General features: G+C 45.9%; 1 protein-coding gene and 1 long non-coding RNA gene across 4 annotated transcripts in view; one reads left to right on the top strand and one right to left on the bottom strand.

Annotated features, from left to right (window-relative positions):
• Positions 1 to 18558, bottom strand: part of Pdk1 (Phosphoinositide-dependent kinase 1) — a 286368-nt gene that overhangs the window by 28804 nt on the left and 239006 nt on the right. The window contains exon 1 of one of the 3 annotated variants that reach the window (XM_067360049.1): positions 2574 to 2654. The exons of the other annotated variants lie outside the window; for them this stretch is intronic. Within the exon in view, the coding sequence (XP_067216150.1) occupies positions 2574 to 2639 (66 nt within the window). The 5' untranslated portion in view covers positions 2640 to 2654. Of the gene's footprint in view, positions 1 to 2573; positions 2655 to 18558 lie in introns of those variants that run through there. 3 annotated transcript variants of the gene reach the window in all.
• On the top strand, positions 9958 to 13438 carry LOC137001677 (uncharacterized). The gene is made up of 2 exons (XR_010891598.1): positions 9958 to 11058; positions 12761 to 13438. It is a non-coding gene; the product is annotated as an uncharacterized lncRNA (long non-coding RNA).

Below are 18558 nucleotides of genomic sequence, written 5' to 3'. Positions count from 1 at the left end.
GGCATCTGGCGCGCGCGAAACAACATCCATCACTCCCTAGCTTTCTGGTGCTTTCGGGGCAATTAATCACGCGGCCATTGTTCGGCGCTCTCGCCCTCGTCGCGGGCCGTCGCGCGAGCCGTCCTGCGATAGCGCGTTATCGCGATTCAAGGGTGCGTCGCCGAGCCGCCACTGTGTATAAATATGTGTCGATAGTATCGCGTCAGTTCACTCAGCGCGATCGATCGAGTCTCACCGTTTCCTCCCCTCGTTTCATCCCTCTCGCCGAAACGCCGCTCGTTCGCCGATATACACCCCCTCCCGCGCGTCATCGAGCCGCCGATTATTTATCGCTTTCCTCAGAACGTAAATCCCGCTTTCGCGATTTCTTACTTAACGATGCAACGACGGCGGCGGCGGCGGCGGCTGCAGGTGCAAAGCAGCGTACAGCGTGCATCGCGGCGCGGATATTTAATGCGTTCACACGAGACTCGCTAGGGCGTTACGTGAAACGACAACGATGCATGCAGCTACCATGTGGGATTCGATATTGGCGTATCGTCGATCGGGGTGGCGGAGGGTAACGTTTCCCTCTCCTCGCGCTCTTCCCCTCCCACCGGGTAGCCAGCATCCGCGACATTTACCCGGAGCAAACGTTCGACAGCCACTTGTAAACATGCAAATCGTGTAACTGGCCGCGCGCGTGCACAGCCGGCTTATAAATTTATCGAATCCATATAGGTGGTTAAATTATATCCGCGTTCGCCGCCCGCGACCCGGGCCGAGCGCAAAGTCGGGTTTTGTTACAAAATCGTGAGCTGTTAATAATGTAAGCTCGTGCAATTAATGCGACGCGGAATATCGAATCATAATGTGACACGGAATATCGATTTCTGATGCGCGCGCGCGCGCGCGCACGAGAGAAAGCGAGAGAAGTTTTTCCGAAAAATCCTCTCGATTGTTGCCTCGTTAAAATTTTAAATATTCGGATGCACTTTTTAAATAGCTCAATAATTCACATAAGTGATGCATCATGAGTTCCACATTATTCTCAAAACTGTTGTTGATGCGTCTGTTACAACATTTTTGCAAATTTGATTTGTTACATTTTTCGTAACTTATATTTAGCTACTTTTTTATGATTCTATTATTTACGCATTCCAATAAATTATCATTATTAATAGATTAATTGTCGTAACTGTAATTAAACAACGCGCGCATACGATATAAGCGCGATAAGAATTTTGCGAGATAATGATATTACCAAATTCTTCCATTCTCGAAGAACCCCCTAAGAATTTTACTTACAAGTGTTCGATGCAATCGAGCGCAATCTATGTCAATCTCACGTAAACACATTTATTGATTCGCGATCAATCAATTGCAGCGCACTCAATTAATTTTACGTTACAACCATCGGTTTTACGCATCGTGGCAAACGACGTCGATACAATCCCTGGCTCGCTCTCGAAAAATTGTGAGAGTCAGTCACTACGCGCAATCTAGAAGCTATTTTGAAGAATTACTAATAGGACAATTTTGAAATTATTTTATTTTAAGACAGCGAGGCTAAGTATAGACGTCGGACTCGTAGTAGTGTGCGTACGCGTCGAGCAGCCAAGTGAGATCCCGAGCTCACCTGAGAACACATCAGCATTATGTTTACACCTGCGAGCGAACGTTTTTTTTTTTTTGTAAGTTTCCGATTGAGCGCAAGCACGCGTGACCTCGAACGCGCGTTTAATGGTGCTTAATGAAATGTTATTGGGCTCGGCTCGCACGCGCGCTTCTTATTAATGAGCGGAAAAGTGTTTACCGCGACGCGGAGACATCATCGCGCGCCGTTATCTATCACGACGCAGGCCTGCACCTGCGGATTGCATAATTTCGCTTATTTCGCCGTGCGATTATGTATCCGTCGCGCGGCACATTATCAGATACATTTATGTTTTTCCACACGTGCGAGAGAGATAGAATCATATTATCGTATTCGTGCGTGTCGCGATCGCTCGATAATAATACCAGTTAATATAATCTTTTTTTAAATATAAAACTCGGCAGTATATCAAGCGAGATTTGTCGCCCCGATATCTTACTCTCGTCCCTGATTCAATCCTAATTCATAATTCGAGCCCTGTAGGCGAAACGGACGAAACTTGATCTATGCGGGCACGTTGATCGTTTTATTAAGTATACGTTACGTCTCTTTTTCAACGTGACGTCGCGTGTCGTGCCGTCACGTGAGTAGAGGCGCGTGTAAAATACTCACGGATATATATTAGCAGTCCGGCTAATTGCCAAAAAACCAAGCGCATGCAAGTTAAGTCCTTGAAAAAAATCGTGCATTTTAATAACAAGATAAAACTTGTTGTAACTCGTTTATTCCATTAATTAAGGCATCAACAATTTTATTTCGAGATTAAATCGAACCGTAGCCTTATGGTTCTGAGAAGTTTATATGATTTCATAATATAAAATTATTGTACAGAGACTTGGCGTAATAATAACGAATACAGTTATTCATTTATAATTTAGAAAAATGTTCCAAGAGTTATAACAAAGACTCAGCTCGATTTGCGAGCTTTATGGCTTACCGAGAACAATCTTCTCGTCGTCTTCGTGAAGTACGAGGACACATTACCGCACTTTTTACAGTCCATTGACGAAGCGATGGGAAGATTTATACAGTGCGAAATTTTTCTCGTCGAAAACCGCGATTCGCTGACTCTACATTTCACCTTACGTCACTTGCGAGAGATTGCGTCGTCGTATGTTACATCAATGCGATCGAAAGTAAAGTCGTAATCGGTATCCGAGAGACAGAGTCTCGATTGCACGTGGATGCAACGCCCGCCGGCGAATATCTAAGACGCCGTCCAAAAGATTAAGAAATTTACGTTAGAACGTATATCGAAGATTCCGACACGCTGGCCGCGTTCCAAGATCCAATTTACAAAACGGGACAAGCCACACGACGTCATGAGAAACTACGTGACGGCGGATTCGGATTCTCGCGAGTTCAATTTTTCGTATCGAACTGCAAGCCCAGCGCGCCCAACGGTATCTCTATTGTCGAAATAAGCCTGGCCGTCGCGATGCAAACCTAATTGAGAACTGAATAGGACGAAATGGAAACTCGGCATTAAATACGCCAGGTCGGTAGGAAATTTCGGCGACGTCATCGAATGAGCGTTAGATTTATACGTTTCTTTTTTGTCACGATTTTATCGCCCCGAGTGTGACGCACAACACAACGAGGCGCTCGTGGGTCGTAAAAATCCGGCAGCCGTCACAGTATATGCAGTCGCGGATTTAGAATCCCAAGGGTTTCAGGTAGGACAATATTTAAGAGTCCTAATGATACAATTCAACTGGTTTTTTTTTTTCATATAATACTATTATCGAATCTAAAACTGTTATAAAATCAAAATTTGAATAATGACGCAGCAATATTGAAGCAATTATCATAAATGAAAGTTGGAATGTATATCGCATTTCAAAACGTTTATTAAAGATTTAAAAACATTGGACATTAAAAAAACTATTCAAAACATCCGAAGGCATTTATGCTAATTGTAAGTAACACGGCATTTTAAAGAGGTGAATCACCTAATTATGTTTCGGTGATTCAGCTCTTTAAGTGGGCAGAAAAAAGCATGGACCGCTTATGAATAAGTCCATCACTGGGTGCATAACGGTATAATATCGCACATGCAATTGCGATGCATTGTGCGACTAGCGGTCGCCTGTGCGTCGCTGACGATATTTGCGTCACATCGTTGTGACGAAAGCGCGTATTGCCGTTGCGTGAGCGCCGAACGGCATCGGCTTCCTCCCACGTCCTCTCTTACAAGCCTGCAATTTGCAAACTCTTATCGCTTCTCGATTGGAAGCAGACTGCCTTCCTGTGGGTGGATATGGATACCGATGGCTTCTGACAAGATGGGCAGCGGTGGCAAACGCGTCATTGTGACGTGGTACAGAAAATTAAAGATAAGAAGGAATCGATTTATCGTCCTAAAGCTTGTAACGTCAGAATAAATTGCAAAGAGTTTAAAATAATAGGCAAAAACAAAGAATAAGAACCAAAATGTGAACATTGCGGTAATTAGACGTAAGAAGAATAAATAAAAAAATTGAATGCATAGAAAACATAAAAATCTCTTGTTTAAAATAAGCAGTTAATTAAGCAGTTTGTTGAATAGCTTTGTAGTTTAAGGCAATTATCAAAAAGACTGAAAACACGTGCTTCTTAAATATTAGAAATTAGCTGTTAAAAAAAGATTGTTCAAAACATCGGACATTTATTAATATGGTCATAAGTGTCTCCACTAGAAGAGGTCAAGCACTAATAGTGTTTTAAGTAATCTAGTTATTTAGGGGACTAAAAATATGTCGAAGTCAGTGGAAAGTAGAAGCAAATATTTGTTATGCTTGCGGCTAAAACCGAGCACGTCACTCGGCTTGATAAAATTTCATTAACTTTATGAATACGTAACGGCGGCGAAAATCATGTAACGTAGATACGTCGTTTTCACGAGCAGTGCCGCGAGATAAAATTGTGGGCGGACAGATAGGATTCGATTAGACCGCAACAACGTCAACAGTTTATGGCGTTAGATAATATTGCAAGGGAAAAAATCGTGACGTCAATCGGCGCGCAATCGATGGAACGTGTGCGAACTACAATAAAATAGTATATTTACTGGCGACTTTTATCGGAAGCAATAACAATTTCTGCTTGTCCCTAGGTCTATATGGATAGTCTATATAGATAGGAGAATACATATATATATAAAGATTAAATATACAAATCAGAGTATAAAAAATTTCAAAAAATCGCGTTTTATCAATCACATATATTAGAATTCCAATAAACTTTCACGATGAATAGTGCAAAGTTAAATTAAAATCATTGAGGCCTCTCAGTGAAATGACGATAGAAATGAAATCAAACGGCTTTTTTTATGTAAGAATTATGGATTTGTATAAAAATAGATTTGTTTGAAATATATATTCGAATGTAATAAGACTCTTTGACTTGATTCTTTAAATCAATTTCTCCACTTTATTGCTCGCAATTCGCGATACGTTAGCGCAACTGCGCTTCGTTATGCGCGCGCGGCATTATTGTCAAAGCAAAGCGACGATATCGCCTGCGAAAACAGGATGTTATTCGCCTTTGAAACTGTGAAAGATGTACAGAGTCTTTCTCGGGATCGTCAATTGAAAAATAAACAGCGCCGTGCGGCTCTCCGGCACCTATCGCAGGCGGCTATCTCGGCAGTGGAAAACTCCTCGCATTCTCCGTGCGCTATCTCTCGATACTGGTCGATCGGAAATACTTGGCCGGTCATAAGGCGCGCGGTGTTTATAATCAGTTTTCTTGTTTGCAACATTTCTAACAAGTTCGCGGATTAGTATCGGCAGGTATATAAATATGGATTAGATTAAAAATATTAAGAAAATTTATTCCAGCATTTACATCTTAATTAATTTTAGTTAATTTTACGTTAAGATTGAAAACTTATGGCGTAATACTAGCCTTCACGACTATGCGAATTCTTAGCATATTGTAATACATTCTATATTCATTTAATTTGACATTAAAATATCAGTTCTGGTGTCAAAAATCTAACCAATTCGGCTCCATCTTAGGTGTAATAAAGTGTTAGATTGAATAATTTGTAATTGAAATTATTCAACTTAATCGAACGATATGGACATTCAAATATTTAACTCGCATAATCAAGTGAGAGTCGAGATTAAATGCTAATTCGCGAATACGTAGGTGTGCATATAATGAAGCAAAAATTAAACTATGAAGCAATATGTGACATAGCATCGAGCGATATGTCGCAACGTTTAATCAACGCGCTGTGTGCGCATTATTTGCGCACACCGATGCATTGAACGCGGTTGAAAATTGCCGCGTTACGCTGCAGAATCCGGCAAACCGGCGCAGTTGCGTAAAATTGAAAATTAATTAACAATCTTAACCGCACCGGTGCGGCGCGTCGCTTGAGCGAGATAAGAAGTCCGCCGGCGGAAAAAGCCGCCCGGTTACGGTGCATCATGCCGGTTTGCAATTTTGCTGGAGGGATAGAATAAAAAAACGGGGTGCGGCGCGCTAGTAAGTATATTATACATATATATATATATATATATATATATATATATATATATATATATATATCTCTCGGCCCGTCCGTTCGAGGGACTTTCTTTTCCAGGGTTTCTTGCTCGCATAATTAAATTTCTCACGGATAGATCGACTGCGAACAAAGCCCCCGACCCTCGAGCTTGGGGACAGGCAGAAAAGGGGAAAATGAAAAACCGCACTGCGTATAATACACACAATCGTGTGAGAAGGAGGAGAAGGAGGAGAAGGAGGAAGAGGCGGAAGGCGGAAAAGGCCGCCGGCGTTGGCGCGACCGTTCGGCGGGAAATTATGTGTCACCGTGTAGGAACGTGGCGGCACGGCTTAGACGACAGATAAAGAGATAAGGCCTACTGGAAAATCTATTTCACGTGCTCGGTCCCTGGTGAGTCCGACTCACTCTCGAAATGCCAGCCAGACAGCGATATTTCCTGGTCAATTTCATATGAAAGCTGAGAGAGGGAGAGAAACGTTCGATAAAACGTTGAAGTAATTATTTGCCGTATCATTCTCTCTCATCGCGCGCCAAAATACACTCTCGTGCCTGATAAAACGACACACGTGTTATCTAAATATAAAAATATAAAAATTATATAAAAAAATTATATGCGTAAAAATTAACGGCATGTAAAAATTGCACGCTTTCTTTTCACTCCCGTTTTTTCGTAGAGTTGTAAAAATTAAGGAAACAATTGTACGGGATAAAATGAGAGGCGCTCCAAAACTTAAGAGCGACAGAATCGATATGTCATCCGAAAACAATTCGCGCGCGTACGTATGACTTTCAATTTTCCTCCGTCGTGCGCGGGAAATATGGGGAGTCCCGCCGATGTGGAAGTGCCGGGGCAGACCTTTAAGGAACAACCTCGCCGATTACTGTCCCCTTTCCCGCATATTAACGACACCGTCGCGCCGCCGTCGTTTATTGTTGGCATCGGCTGCCGAATAGCGTGAGTGTACCGCGGCGCGGTCGCTATATTTATCGTAGGAAAAGTCGTCTTGCCAAGTCGAGTAAGGTGTCGCACGCGCGCGCGCGCGCGCGCGCGACGCGCGTGCGAGAGTATAGTAGCTGCTGATGCACCACCGAGTGTCGAGAGAGAGAGCCGCCGGATAAATCCGGTTCGATGCCAGAGGACGACGACGCGGGCATAAACATAGCCGAGACAAACGACGAACGGTGGCTTCCACAACAGCCGGATCGGGCCGGCCGATCCGATAATTCCCCGAACACGAATGCTTTTAGCGTTCCCCGAATTAGAGAATCCGCGAAATATCGGTGCCAAAATATCGGCGATCGATCGCGGATGCGCGACCCGACTGTAACTCGCGCGTGTCGCCGCGCTTCGACCGTTTTTCTCGGAGAATATTTCTGGCGCGATCGTTGACGGTTGCGTCAATTCGCCACGTGTTACGCCGGCCAGACATAACACGGGAATTAATAACCATTAGTCAAGCGCACGATGAAGCACCCTTTTCCCCCCTCTCTGTCTCTCCCCCTCTTCTCGCGTGTATCGCCGCGAGTGATACGGAATTGAAATAAGCTCTTAAACTTTACGGTCAATGGGACCCGTATATCCCGGTATTGTGCCGGCCCCGATAATGTACAAAGCGCATTTCTAGCGGCGATTTCGGAGCAGACGGCAACAATGCATCGACGGGCTAATAGCGGATTCTATTCATCGATTTCCCGGCCCGTTCGCGCACCAGTGACGTTCCCGGATGACGCAATCGCGCTCGCGATTAGAAATTCTGGCCACCGTGTGAATGAAACCTAACGCAGATCCGCGGACGAGGGGAAAAAGAATAAAGATAGCATCGCGGGTAACAAACTCTCTCGGGTTAGTCTCGCGGTGCTAAGAGAGTCAGGTCGGCTATTTCTGTCGGCTCTCTCTTTCTTTCTCTCTCTCTCTCTGTCGCGGGGTTCACGAACCGCGATTCTAAGGCTCTCATGTGATGTAATACGTCGCCGGTGACGAGCAGGTGAGGTCATGCCTGGAGGACGCCGAAGAATTGTGCTCGACCGAATTTAAACGGAGTTTGAGCATTTATAGACAGCAGCTTCATATAATGAAGAAGCCTCGTCGCTCACAAGAACTCTCCTCGAAAGGTAAATTTTCTAAAGGCGGAATAATCCGGCGGCAAACATCTGTATTATTTCGCAAATCAATAATGAATAAATTAATAAATTTGAATTGACTTATAAAATTATTTTTTTTAATATTATAAAAGTGTCGCGTTATATTTTCGAAAGTGCGGAGATGAAGAAAAACTCTTCGAAACTCCGTGAAGAATTGATGTCGACGAAATTGGACGATAAAAAATTTACGACGTATCAATCGCGTTCGCAATTTCGACGAGATTAACGAGGACGCGTAATAATTAATTGAGAAATCGGGCGAAAGTCGGGAAAGCGCACACGTCGTATCCGTCTCTCGGCTAGTATCGGGATGATTTCAAGTCGAGAGTCGAGATTCTCGGCGATTTGTTTACTTCCGTTCGGGACGAAAGCGTCCCGTACTCCGGCGGATACTCGAGCGGATGCTCGAGCTATCGAATCTGGAATTCATGCGAGCTACAGCGTTGCGTGTGTGTTACAATTACGGCATCACGGACCTTCTCGCTCGCGTTTCTCCGTTTCCGCAGAAAGAAACGAAATTCGACGGAAGACAACGTCGATATGGCGAACCTTTCGCCGAAGAATTCTCGCATTTTCGATTCTACGTCTGCAAAGTCCGCTCTGGTCTGAAACCTGTCGAATATAGTGTCCTCGAAAGACATTCTGAGAAAGGAAGACCAAAATGGCAGTTAAATTAAACTCCGTCGTGTGTTGTCGCCGACCGCTCGAAACTCAGGACACAAAGTAGCAATTTTGCGGCAAATAGTTTCGTATCGCGACGCCGTATCGAAGTCACGAACGGACTCAAAAGCAACATTCTCTCGGCCTTCGAATTCGAATGAGTTTGACATTCGAATGAGTGTGTGAACATCGAGAAATGCAATCTGATCTTCGGAAGATTAACATCTCATAGATGACATTATGTTAATCAATGTGTTTTTCAATAATCCGTGTAGCATTTGACATTTTCGATATGTTATATTAACGATATCTTGCAATCTTTACAAGACTATATTTTGGTCTGTTTTTACTTGATTGTGTATCTTTCTTTGTTGGCCATTTACTATTTTTTTTTTCTCTCTCAAGTCAGCTCAATAACAAGACAGATCCCGATCCTGATGAGCGCGAGGCAAATCGCCTGTTCAATTTCGCGCGAGCGTTACGCTGGAAACTACATGGCGCGCGATCGTTTAATAGCTCAATACGCGAGCGTTCGCCTTAGCTCTCACGAGATCACGTCGAATATTCGCGGGAGATCGCACCCTCTCCGTCTTCCTGACGATTTAACAAGCGCCTCGTTCGAAGGAATCCGCGTTAAATGCCGCAGGAGCGGAAGAACGAGACGCGCACCTCTTCCTCTCGCGGTGAGGATTCTCGGTTGCTCGCGTACAACGACGAACGCCGGCGTAATAAACACGTTTGCTCCTTTTTTCCACGGAATCCTCCGGCATCGCGGCGCGCGCGCGTTCGTCAACCTCGCAATTTCTACCGCCTCTCGGCTCGGCGCGCGCGTTCGCCGGGCTATTTTCCACTCGTCACGTCATCTGGCTGCACGCGTCGGGGAGCCGTGCAGCGCAATCAACAATGTCCGCGCGCACAGCGCACCGGTACACACAGTCGGCGACAGTCAGATGGTCTCGCTCGCGAGGAACTCTGCGCCAGAGTACGGCACGCGCTTACACAAGCCCCGCAAAAGCCACATCCGGTACACGGTGTATTTCAGCCACGGTCGCTACGATCCAGATAAATAACACACGCGCGCGGCGGCCGCAAGCGGTTTCTCTCATGCACGTCTAGACAAATCAGCCTCGTTACGCGACGATTCTTATTGAAAGCCTATTCGCGGTCGAACGGCGATGGGGCGGCTGGCTTTTTTTCCCCCCACGAACCCGACGATCCCGGCGGTGCGTTAAACCCGGCGCGGAATATCGATATTATCTTTTACGAGGTGCACGCATGCTGCGCACGCGACGACCGTGACAATATTTGCGAAATTGCGCCCTCCGCAAGACAATGCTCGCAATTTTCCTCGTTACGGCGCAATATCGGCGTCTCTTCTTGCGTGTCGAGGTATGGCAAATAATTAGCGGAACAGGTTAAACCTGCGCAACAATTGACTACATCTACGTGACTCATTCGCGCCGCATCTCGTATTTTAAAGAGAAATAAAATTCGCAGAATTGCGTTGTTTGTATTCCTGAGCAATTTTAGGCTTTCCTCATACTCGAAAGCAATGATGAGACGCGATGCCGAACGATACTGGTCGTCATCGCGATAGGAGGGCAAATAATTAGCAGTAGCGTCGAAAGAAGAGCCGATTCTCTCTCTCTCTTTCTCTCTCTCTCTTTGCATCGTTCGTGAGCGCGCGGCTCACGCGAAATGCCTCGCGGGCCTTCTGCGGCATTCCCGGACAGTTATTCGAGGCCAACGTTCGAGAGTGCGGCCGCGGAGCGGCGTAGACGTGAGGCAACGTCGGTGTTTCCGCTGAAAGCGGGAAGTGGACGACGACGACGACGACGACGACGACAACGACGACGACGACGACGACGACGACGACGACGACGACGACGACGACGACGACGACGACGACGACGACGAGAGCGATGACGGGAGGAGAAAGAAGAAGAAGAGAAGGAGGAGGAGAGCGGGGTCCATTCGCAACGGGGTTCGGCGTACTCGATTCCATTACCGCCGGAATGCGGCGATATTCTGCAGTTTTCTGACGCGCGGCTAATGCGTGCACGCATCGATGCGTGCTCGCCAAATAACAAGGTGCTAGGATAAACGCCAATCAGCAGCCAGGGTAATCGCGCCTTTCATGATACCGCATACAAGTCCTGCTTCGGCCTGAGAGATTCCTTTTCGCCACCCTCCCCCTGAGCCCGCTGCCCCTGACGTCAAAACGATCGCGCCGGACGTGTAATCAAACGCGAGATGCCGACGTTGTGAGAATATATTTTCGCAAAGGGGCCTGTCGCGCAGCAACAAGAGCACATTGCGCGATACGAGACCATACGATACGATTTGCAAAAACTGCATGTCTATTAATTCGCGAATCTCTAGAAGGTATAATATAAAGCAAAAAATTAATTATAATATAATTGCTCATTTTTACGTTCCAAATAAAAACTTGGGATTAATTTCTCGCATTTCGCAAAAATAAATGTGCAGAAGAGAATTATATTAAGGAAAAATACCTCCGTCCAGATGTATCTCAGGAAAGTTCGTTTTACGAAAAGAAAACTAAATGTTAATTTATATTAAATATTCGACTGATATCGCCGCACCATTAATCTTTCGACAAGATTTTTCTATCATAACATAGATTTCTAGCGCTGGATTCGCAAACCAGTTTATGCATCGGCGTAAAAATGCCCAGTTACCTTATCGGTGCGCGTGATTCACTATTTGCCTTATCTTACGGCGACCCCGATCCCTTGAAAGCGTCAGCGGAGCGATCGGCCTCGAGGCAGCTGAGTTCCGAGTAAACTCAAAGTGGCTTCGTTTGCATTGCGGTAATTAGTGCGGCCCGCTCCGCGCCTCGGCCTTTGGTGCGCACCGTTTCACGCTTACGCCGCGGCCTCGGCCGGCGAGTGCGCGTGTACCTGCACTAAGCTAACACGGCCCGCGAACGCTAATTGACACGAATAGCGCGGATTGTTCCCCGAGGACAATGCTTTCCGAGACACTTATCGAGATTATCCGTGCCTCGTGTCCGGCGTTGCGACGAGATAAACAGGAAAATTTTGAACTTGCAAAAGATGTTGCTCGGACGATTAAACCGAAGAGCACTTCGCCATTAAATGCATGCCGTACCTTTCGCGTGTCAGAATTACCTTCACGTTGCGCGTCACTCCGGCGAAGTAAACAGGAAATTTTCTAACTGCGAGAGATATACGAGAATGACAGGAAGCAGTTTTCACGCGTATTTATAGAGCGGGAAAAATACAAAACGGAAATAGTCAGTAAACATAAAAGTGGTATGATACAGCATCTTTCTTTTACCCAATTCGGGCGTATTCGAATCTTATTAATCCCTATCTTGGCTTGATTGTCTCTTGATATTATTCTACTGAAAGAGTCGATTTCAAAAAAACAAAAAAAAAACATCATGCGACAGCAGGACGCACTCGATACAAACGATCGCAAACTCGCCCGAGATCGTTATATAAATTTCCTCGCTGCTCGCGCAGCGCAATACAGTGCTGACGCAGCGATCTCTCAGAAGAGTCTTATAAGAGATTCTTATGCCGGCCACGTTATCTTTTCCCCTGCAGTTTACACATAGTGCTCCCTATTCCCAGACATGCTGCAAGCACCATGCGACGCACGACGTCTTCCCTTCCCTTTATTTTCAGGATTCATTTTTTTTCTAATTGGGAAAACGCATCGACGTTGCTGCGGACATCAACGCTGTTTCTTTCTCCAATTTCTATCGCAGTGCGATTGTGCTCGTGAGCGTGTACGTATTCTTTTTATACCGACAAATTACTATTTGATTTCAGGTAGATACGAATCTGAGGAGGCACGACGCTGCGCGAAATCCCCCGCGATAAATCATCCTTATATCGCATGAAGAAGCGGATCGCGCGAGTTGGCCGTATAGTATCGCACGATTGCAACTCGCGCATTCCATCGGGGACGAAGAGGCGAGGATTCTATATCGCGCGCGCGCACACGAACAATCTCGATTCCGCTGACTTCTGGTATCCGTCCCGACGACCCCGGGACGGGGAAGGAGAGCGAGCGGGCGGCTTCTCTTCGGGGGCTCGAACGGAGATGACATCGGCTCTCGCTTGCTTTGCCGGATATTTAAATGCAGTTACGGCGCTTACGTGTCTCCTCTGCGCGGCGTCTCCGATTGCATCGGTATTTTCTCGAGGCGCGCCCGCGCAATAGACGACGAGGACGTCCGCGTCGCCGACGATTTACGCGGCGTAAGCGATTCCGTCGCGAATGGCGAGGTTTCGCCTTCCGCCTTGCGTCGTTCTCGATTCGAATACGGTCGCGTTTTAAGATAAGAATGCGAAATACTCATAATACGCATTTTGGATCTTAACCTTGTCTCGAAATTGCAATACAAATGAAGATTTCATGTGCATTCCGCGTATAATACAAATATAAAATGTATAAATTATCAGAGATGTTGGAAATTTTGCATTTCTCTAAAAAAAAAATCAAAATCGCATCCAAGTGTTTCAATATTTTCTCCACCTTTTCATCATATTTCTATTTTCTCCCCAGAATATAATGATATTCCGCACAAGTTTTTGCTCCATTGTCAGCTTCAAGGAAAACATATTTACCAAGAAAGATGGAAAATAAGTAGATTAAAAATCTATTATGCATCTGTTGAAAATATTTTTTTAATAAATGTCCAGGAATATTTTAATCGCGAGTTACGTTACTTAAATTTCTTACTTTCCGAACACCTCGAAGGCTTGTCCGACTCGATCACCTCTACAGCCGGCACCGCCGCCGGTCGTAGTTTTCGCTGAGAATTCAGCGTCACTCGATATCCTGCGCGTGGCTGACATTCAATCGCCGTCGCGATTCCAGTCGCTGTCTCTCACCGCTGTTTTCTCCGCGGGCATTTCGGAGAAGGAGCCGGCCGAACCCGAACGCGTCCTCGCATTTGATCGCGTCGCTCGTACGCGGAACGTGATCTGCGCAGATAATACGCGTCCGCCGCGCTCTTTTTCCTTCACTCTCTCCCCTCCGCCCCTTTCCCTTCACGAGAAACGATTTTTCCTCCTTTTAATCGCATGAGGAAAACGCCGTGGCGCATCGTGCGCGCGCGCATTTGGCGTCTCCCGTCCTGGCGCGCGGATGCGGTTTCGCGTATCCGCATGCTGTTTTTCCTCATGACGCCGCGGCGAATCTCGGTCAACGCTAAACTCTCCGACGCTGGCGCGGGTGACATATGTGCCGCGCCATTAACCGCGTCATGGCCAACGCAGTTATTATTCGTGCCCGCTAATTTAAGGTGCCCCGAGGACCTTCCTCTTACGAAATACCGGCAAATTTATTTATATCATTCGTATGCGAGCTTTCCCAAAATTCCCAAACACAACATCGCTATTTTTAAGATTGTGTAAACCATTTTTCATATTCTTACATACTTCTTCGAACTATGTAAACGTATTACATATTTATATGCATAATAAATTGTTTAGATATATATTAACATAAAATCTCGAAGCGCAATAATTGCGCTGCAGAGGATGAAGTGTGTAGAAGGCTTGCCGATTAGCTTTTCGATTTGCTAATCATATTATACAATTATTTACTCATACGTAACTCGTGACACATGCACACACACACACACACACACAAACACACATACCACGAAGATCCGTGCCTGATCCCGAAAGCACACACTCGCGCCGTGTCTTCGAGAGACAAGAACGCAGGGTTCGCTGCACTTGTGCCGCGCGCGAGCGCATATCTCGCGTGCACTTTCGTCATTGACGTGCCCCCCACACGCGAGAGCCACGGTTTTGCTCGAAGCAAAAGCGAAGAAAACGCCTGGTATCCCGAGAATGCTGTCTAGGTAGGAGCGGCCCTCGCCAGCCAGGACACGCGAGGATCCTCTCAGTCGAGGAGTTGGTCGCTCCTAGCTAGAGTCAAATTAAGCCAGTACGATCGGTCAATCGGCGAAATATTTATTTTGTTGGTCGATTTATCGGGAAATATAAGCCAACGCCTACGCCAATAACCAGATGAGATATACGATGATCATATACAAATTTTGATATGTTATATCGTTAATATTGTAATATTGACATTATCATTTGCATGATCTCGTGTTTCACCACGTTAACGTAGTAGTCTCAGGATAAAAATCACGATGTAAATTATTATTAAAATAATTTGAAAATAATTTTGGAAAAATATGCAAAAATTATGCAGCATCATCACGCGATGAATTTTTTTTCCTTTTTTTTTGTAAGTAGAAATAAAAAGTCTACGCAGGATGCAGACTTTCCTTAATATGGTAATCTGTGTATCGCAAATTCAATTTTTCATAAGCCATGTATTTTTCAAACAAGCGTAATACCAAATTGCGCTATTATATGTAATTTCTGTACAAAATATCGTCGACAACATGCCAAAGTGGACGCGATCGCCGCACCGAAATACCAGGCAAAATAAGTCAAAATGAGAGGGAATGTAGCTCGCGTGAATTGAGCGATAATAATCGCAATGAAATCGAATCATGGCGATAAAAAGTAATTATCACGGCCGGGCGACCATTAATCGACATCGATAACGTAATAAAATCACTAAATTATCCTTTTCCCGCCGCGACATAATGAATCATTACACGGGCCCGATCGAGAGCTTAGTCACGCATCGCTAAATACGTCGTCGTGAGTGATTGTTTATCGGCGAAGGCAGTTGGTAGACGCGCGGCTGCCATCGATTGCCACACACATTGATGGATGATGATGGCAATGAAGTCGTTAAAGGTGCATACTCGTCGCGGAGGACGCGAAGGAGGAAGGACGGGAGAGTCTCCGCGAATCATTTGACTTCGGCCTTTGATCGCCGGGTACACGCGGGTCGTCTTCATCTTCTCCTCTCTCTCTCTCTCTTTCTCTCTCTCTCTCTCTCTCTCTCTCTCTCTCTCTCTTTAATAGCGGCGAAGTCGTTAAACGCACTACTCCCGAGACGAAACTTGGCGTCGTAACTCCGCGACTTTTGCGCCCGCGTGCAAAACACGGCGACAAGACGCTAATCGGATTCGCGAGTTATCAATTAACGGTTGGAGCTTATCGTTATATCCCGCTTTCCTGTGAAAATCGCCGACGAAGGTTCGTCAAAAATTGCACGCGCGAGGTTCATCGTGGCGTTCATCAATTGAGCTATTAATCCGGTGATGATAGTAATAACGTCGTTAAAAACGTTCGCCGTGCCGAGTTCATGATTGTCCGAACAAAGTGGCTGAAAACGCCTCCCCCGGCCGAACCCGCTCGCCAGCATCGCCGGCCATTACGGATGCACGATATCCAGCAATTTATATATTGATAGTTGATGATAGTAATAAAGCCGCTAGACTGCCCCGACCGTACCTAGCGAGCGCTCTCCCAATGAGAGAACGAACCGGAATCGGTTTCGGAATCACGAGATCGAGCGTACTTTCGCGGGCGCCCTTTGATCATGCGGACGTCCACACAATCTTGTGCAATGTAGATCCACGGTTTCCACGAATTTCGCGCATTGATATATGGCGATGGTAAAGGAAATTGCTAGGTTCCCCCGACTTTTCGACGGAGTCCGCCGCCAAGATGGAGGCGCCAGGTAAATTTTACAGAAAATTAAGCGCGCCGTCGAAAAGCGAGACCTTTCGCTCGGAGTAGGCAACGAGGCCGGGATGCGATACCCGACTGATCGATCGATCGATAATGATAGTGATAAAGCTCTTTAGAATCTTCCACGAGTTTAAGACGCCTAAATGGTTTCTCGGATAAATCTGGCATTAAATTCCGACGTTTTATCGGCGATTTCTCTAATATGTCGGCGCACATAACAGTAGCGTTACGATTCTGAGAACTGTATCAATTATCACGGTGATTGATTTGACGAAAGGTATTTTTCCTTTCGAAATCGCGTGATTCTCAATGTAGCTGACGTAAGTATCGAGGATCCTCACGGCCAGTTTCGCCAACGTTAGTTAAACTTTATAGTTCGATCTGCATTTTCACAAATTTAAGACCGTAATTTAATTAAGTTTAAATTAACCGACATTAGCGGAGGCCGTTTAAGAATAACGAAGCTGTCGATAGCAAGTTTTAGCGCGTGTGAAGTGCTTCCACAGAGAAATCGTGCGAGAAATTAACTTGGCGGCGCAAAGTTCAACACGCAGTTTTCCCTCGGCCGTGCAAAGTCGAGACGTTCGTCGCCGTTTGATGCATCGCCGGATAATAATAGTAATAAAGTTGCCGGGTCACCGCGTTCCGCGTTTCTTCTGGTCATCGTGATGAGTGGCATAAATCCGCGCATAGAGCCGTGGCGACCGAGACGAGGTCTTCGTGTCTCAACCGTTGTCTGAAAAGCGTCCCTTTCGACGGTTATACAAAGCGGTAGACGCGCGCATCGCCGTCGCTGCTGATACATCGACCAATAATCGACGATAATAAACCAGTTAGGTCACCTAAGTCACCGGTCATCGCCGTGAGAATAGAACGTATCTCCCGGTGAAATGTGTGTGGCATTCGGTTCCTATGTCGACGTCAGTGAAAGTGAAAAATCGACAATACTCGCGACTTTATTTCAACCCCGTATTTTCATAGCTACCAATTAATTATTTAAATTGATTAAATATATTAAATAAATTTAATTAAATTAGAGTTTCATCAAAGTTTCATTAATACTAAAGCGACGTAAGTAAAACCCGACTCTGAAGATCAATTTATCGAAGACTTCGAGCTTAGATACTTAAAATTATGCTCTATTCAATTTATATTAGACCGATTCGAGTGAAGGGTTTTGAAAAAAAGTGCGATAACCTTGGAACAGAACTGAGGCAATTAAAATCTCGATCTCCAAAGACCTTGAATCCAAATGTGCGCTCTATGCCGACGGAAGGCGGCGAATAGCCGCGCGCGGCAAGAATCTGGAATTTCGCTCGTGTTATCGGCAAGAAACGCGAGTGGTATCGCTGGAAACGAGCGGAAGAAAAAATGCATCCGCGTTGCAATCACCTTTCACACCGGCTCACCTTGTACGTCCGAACGAACGTAACGGAATATTATTAAACAATCATTTCTAGAATGCGCGTTTCCTATATGCGAACCCCCCCGCGGCTTGGTGCAATAGCGCGCCGATAACAGGCGCGTAAATTCCGATTAAGCGTATACGCTGCGGCGTTCTCGCGCTCGCTCACTTTTACTTTCCGCAGGCCGCAGGAAGAGAAACCGAGTGCCGTGAGCTCTCGACGAGGCGTGTCCACGCGCGGCGTCCTGCGTCCTTCGCGAACGTCCCTCGCTTATCCCGTCATCGGCGGAACGAGATGTACGCACTCGTTCGCGCGCGCGTGTCGCCGTGGAATTCGTCGAATCATCGTCGGCTAAATATAGAATCACTCGCCATCTCCGGTGTCACTCGTAAAAAAGAGCAGCGAAAGGCCATAAACGCGCACGCCTCGCGCGCCGCTGACGAGTGGTGCACCTTAAGCGAAGATCCATCTCGAGAACGATCGAGAGCACCTCTTTGAGCTCGCTCGCCTGCTCGCGAAAAACCATCGCAGAAGATGCAGCTCTCCTTTTCTCTCTTTCTCTCTCTCTTTCTCTCCCTCTTG

The sequence above is a fragment of the Linepithema humile genome, chromosome 1, assembly GCF_040581485.1.
Source record: "Linepithema humile isolate Giens D197 chromosome 1, Lhum_UNIL_v1.0, whole genome shotgun sequence".
Lineage (NCBI taxonomy): Eukaryota > Metazoa > Arthropoda > Insecta > Hymenoptera > Formicidae > Linepithema > Linepithema humile.
This window is presented reverse-complemented; position numbering and strand designations above follow the sequence as displayed.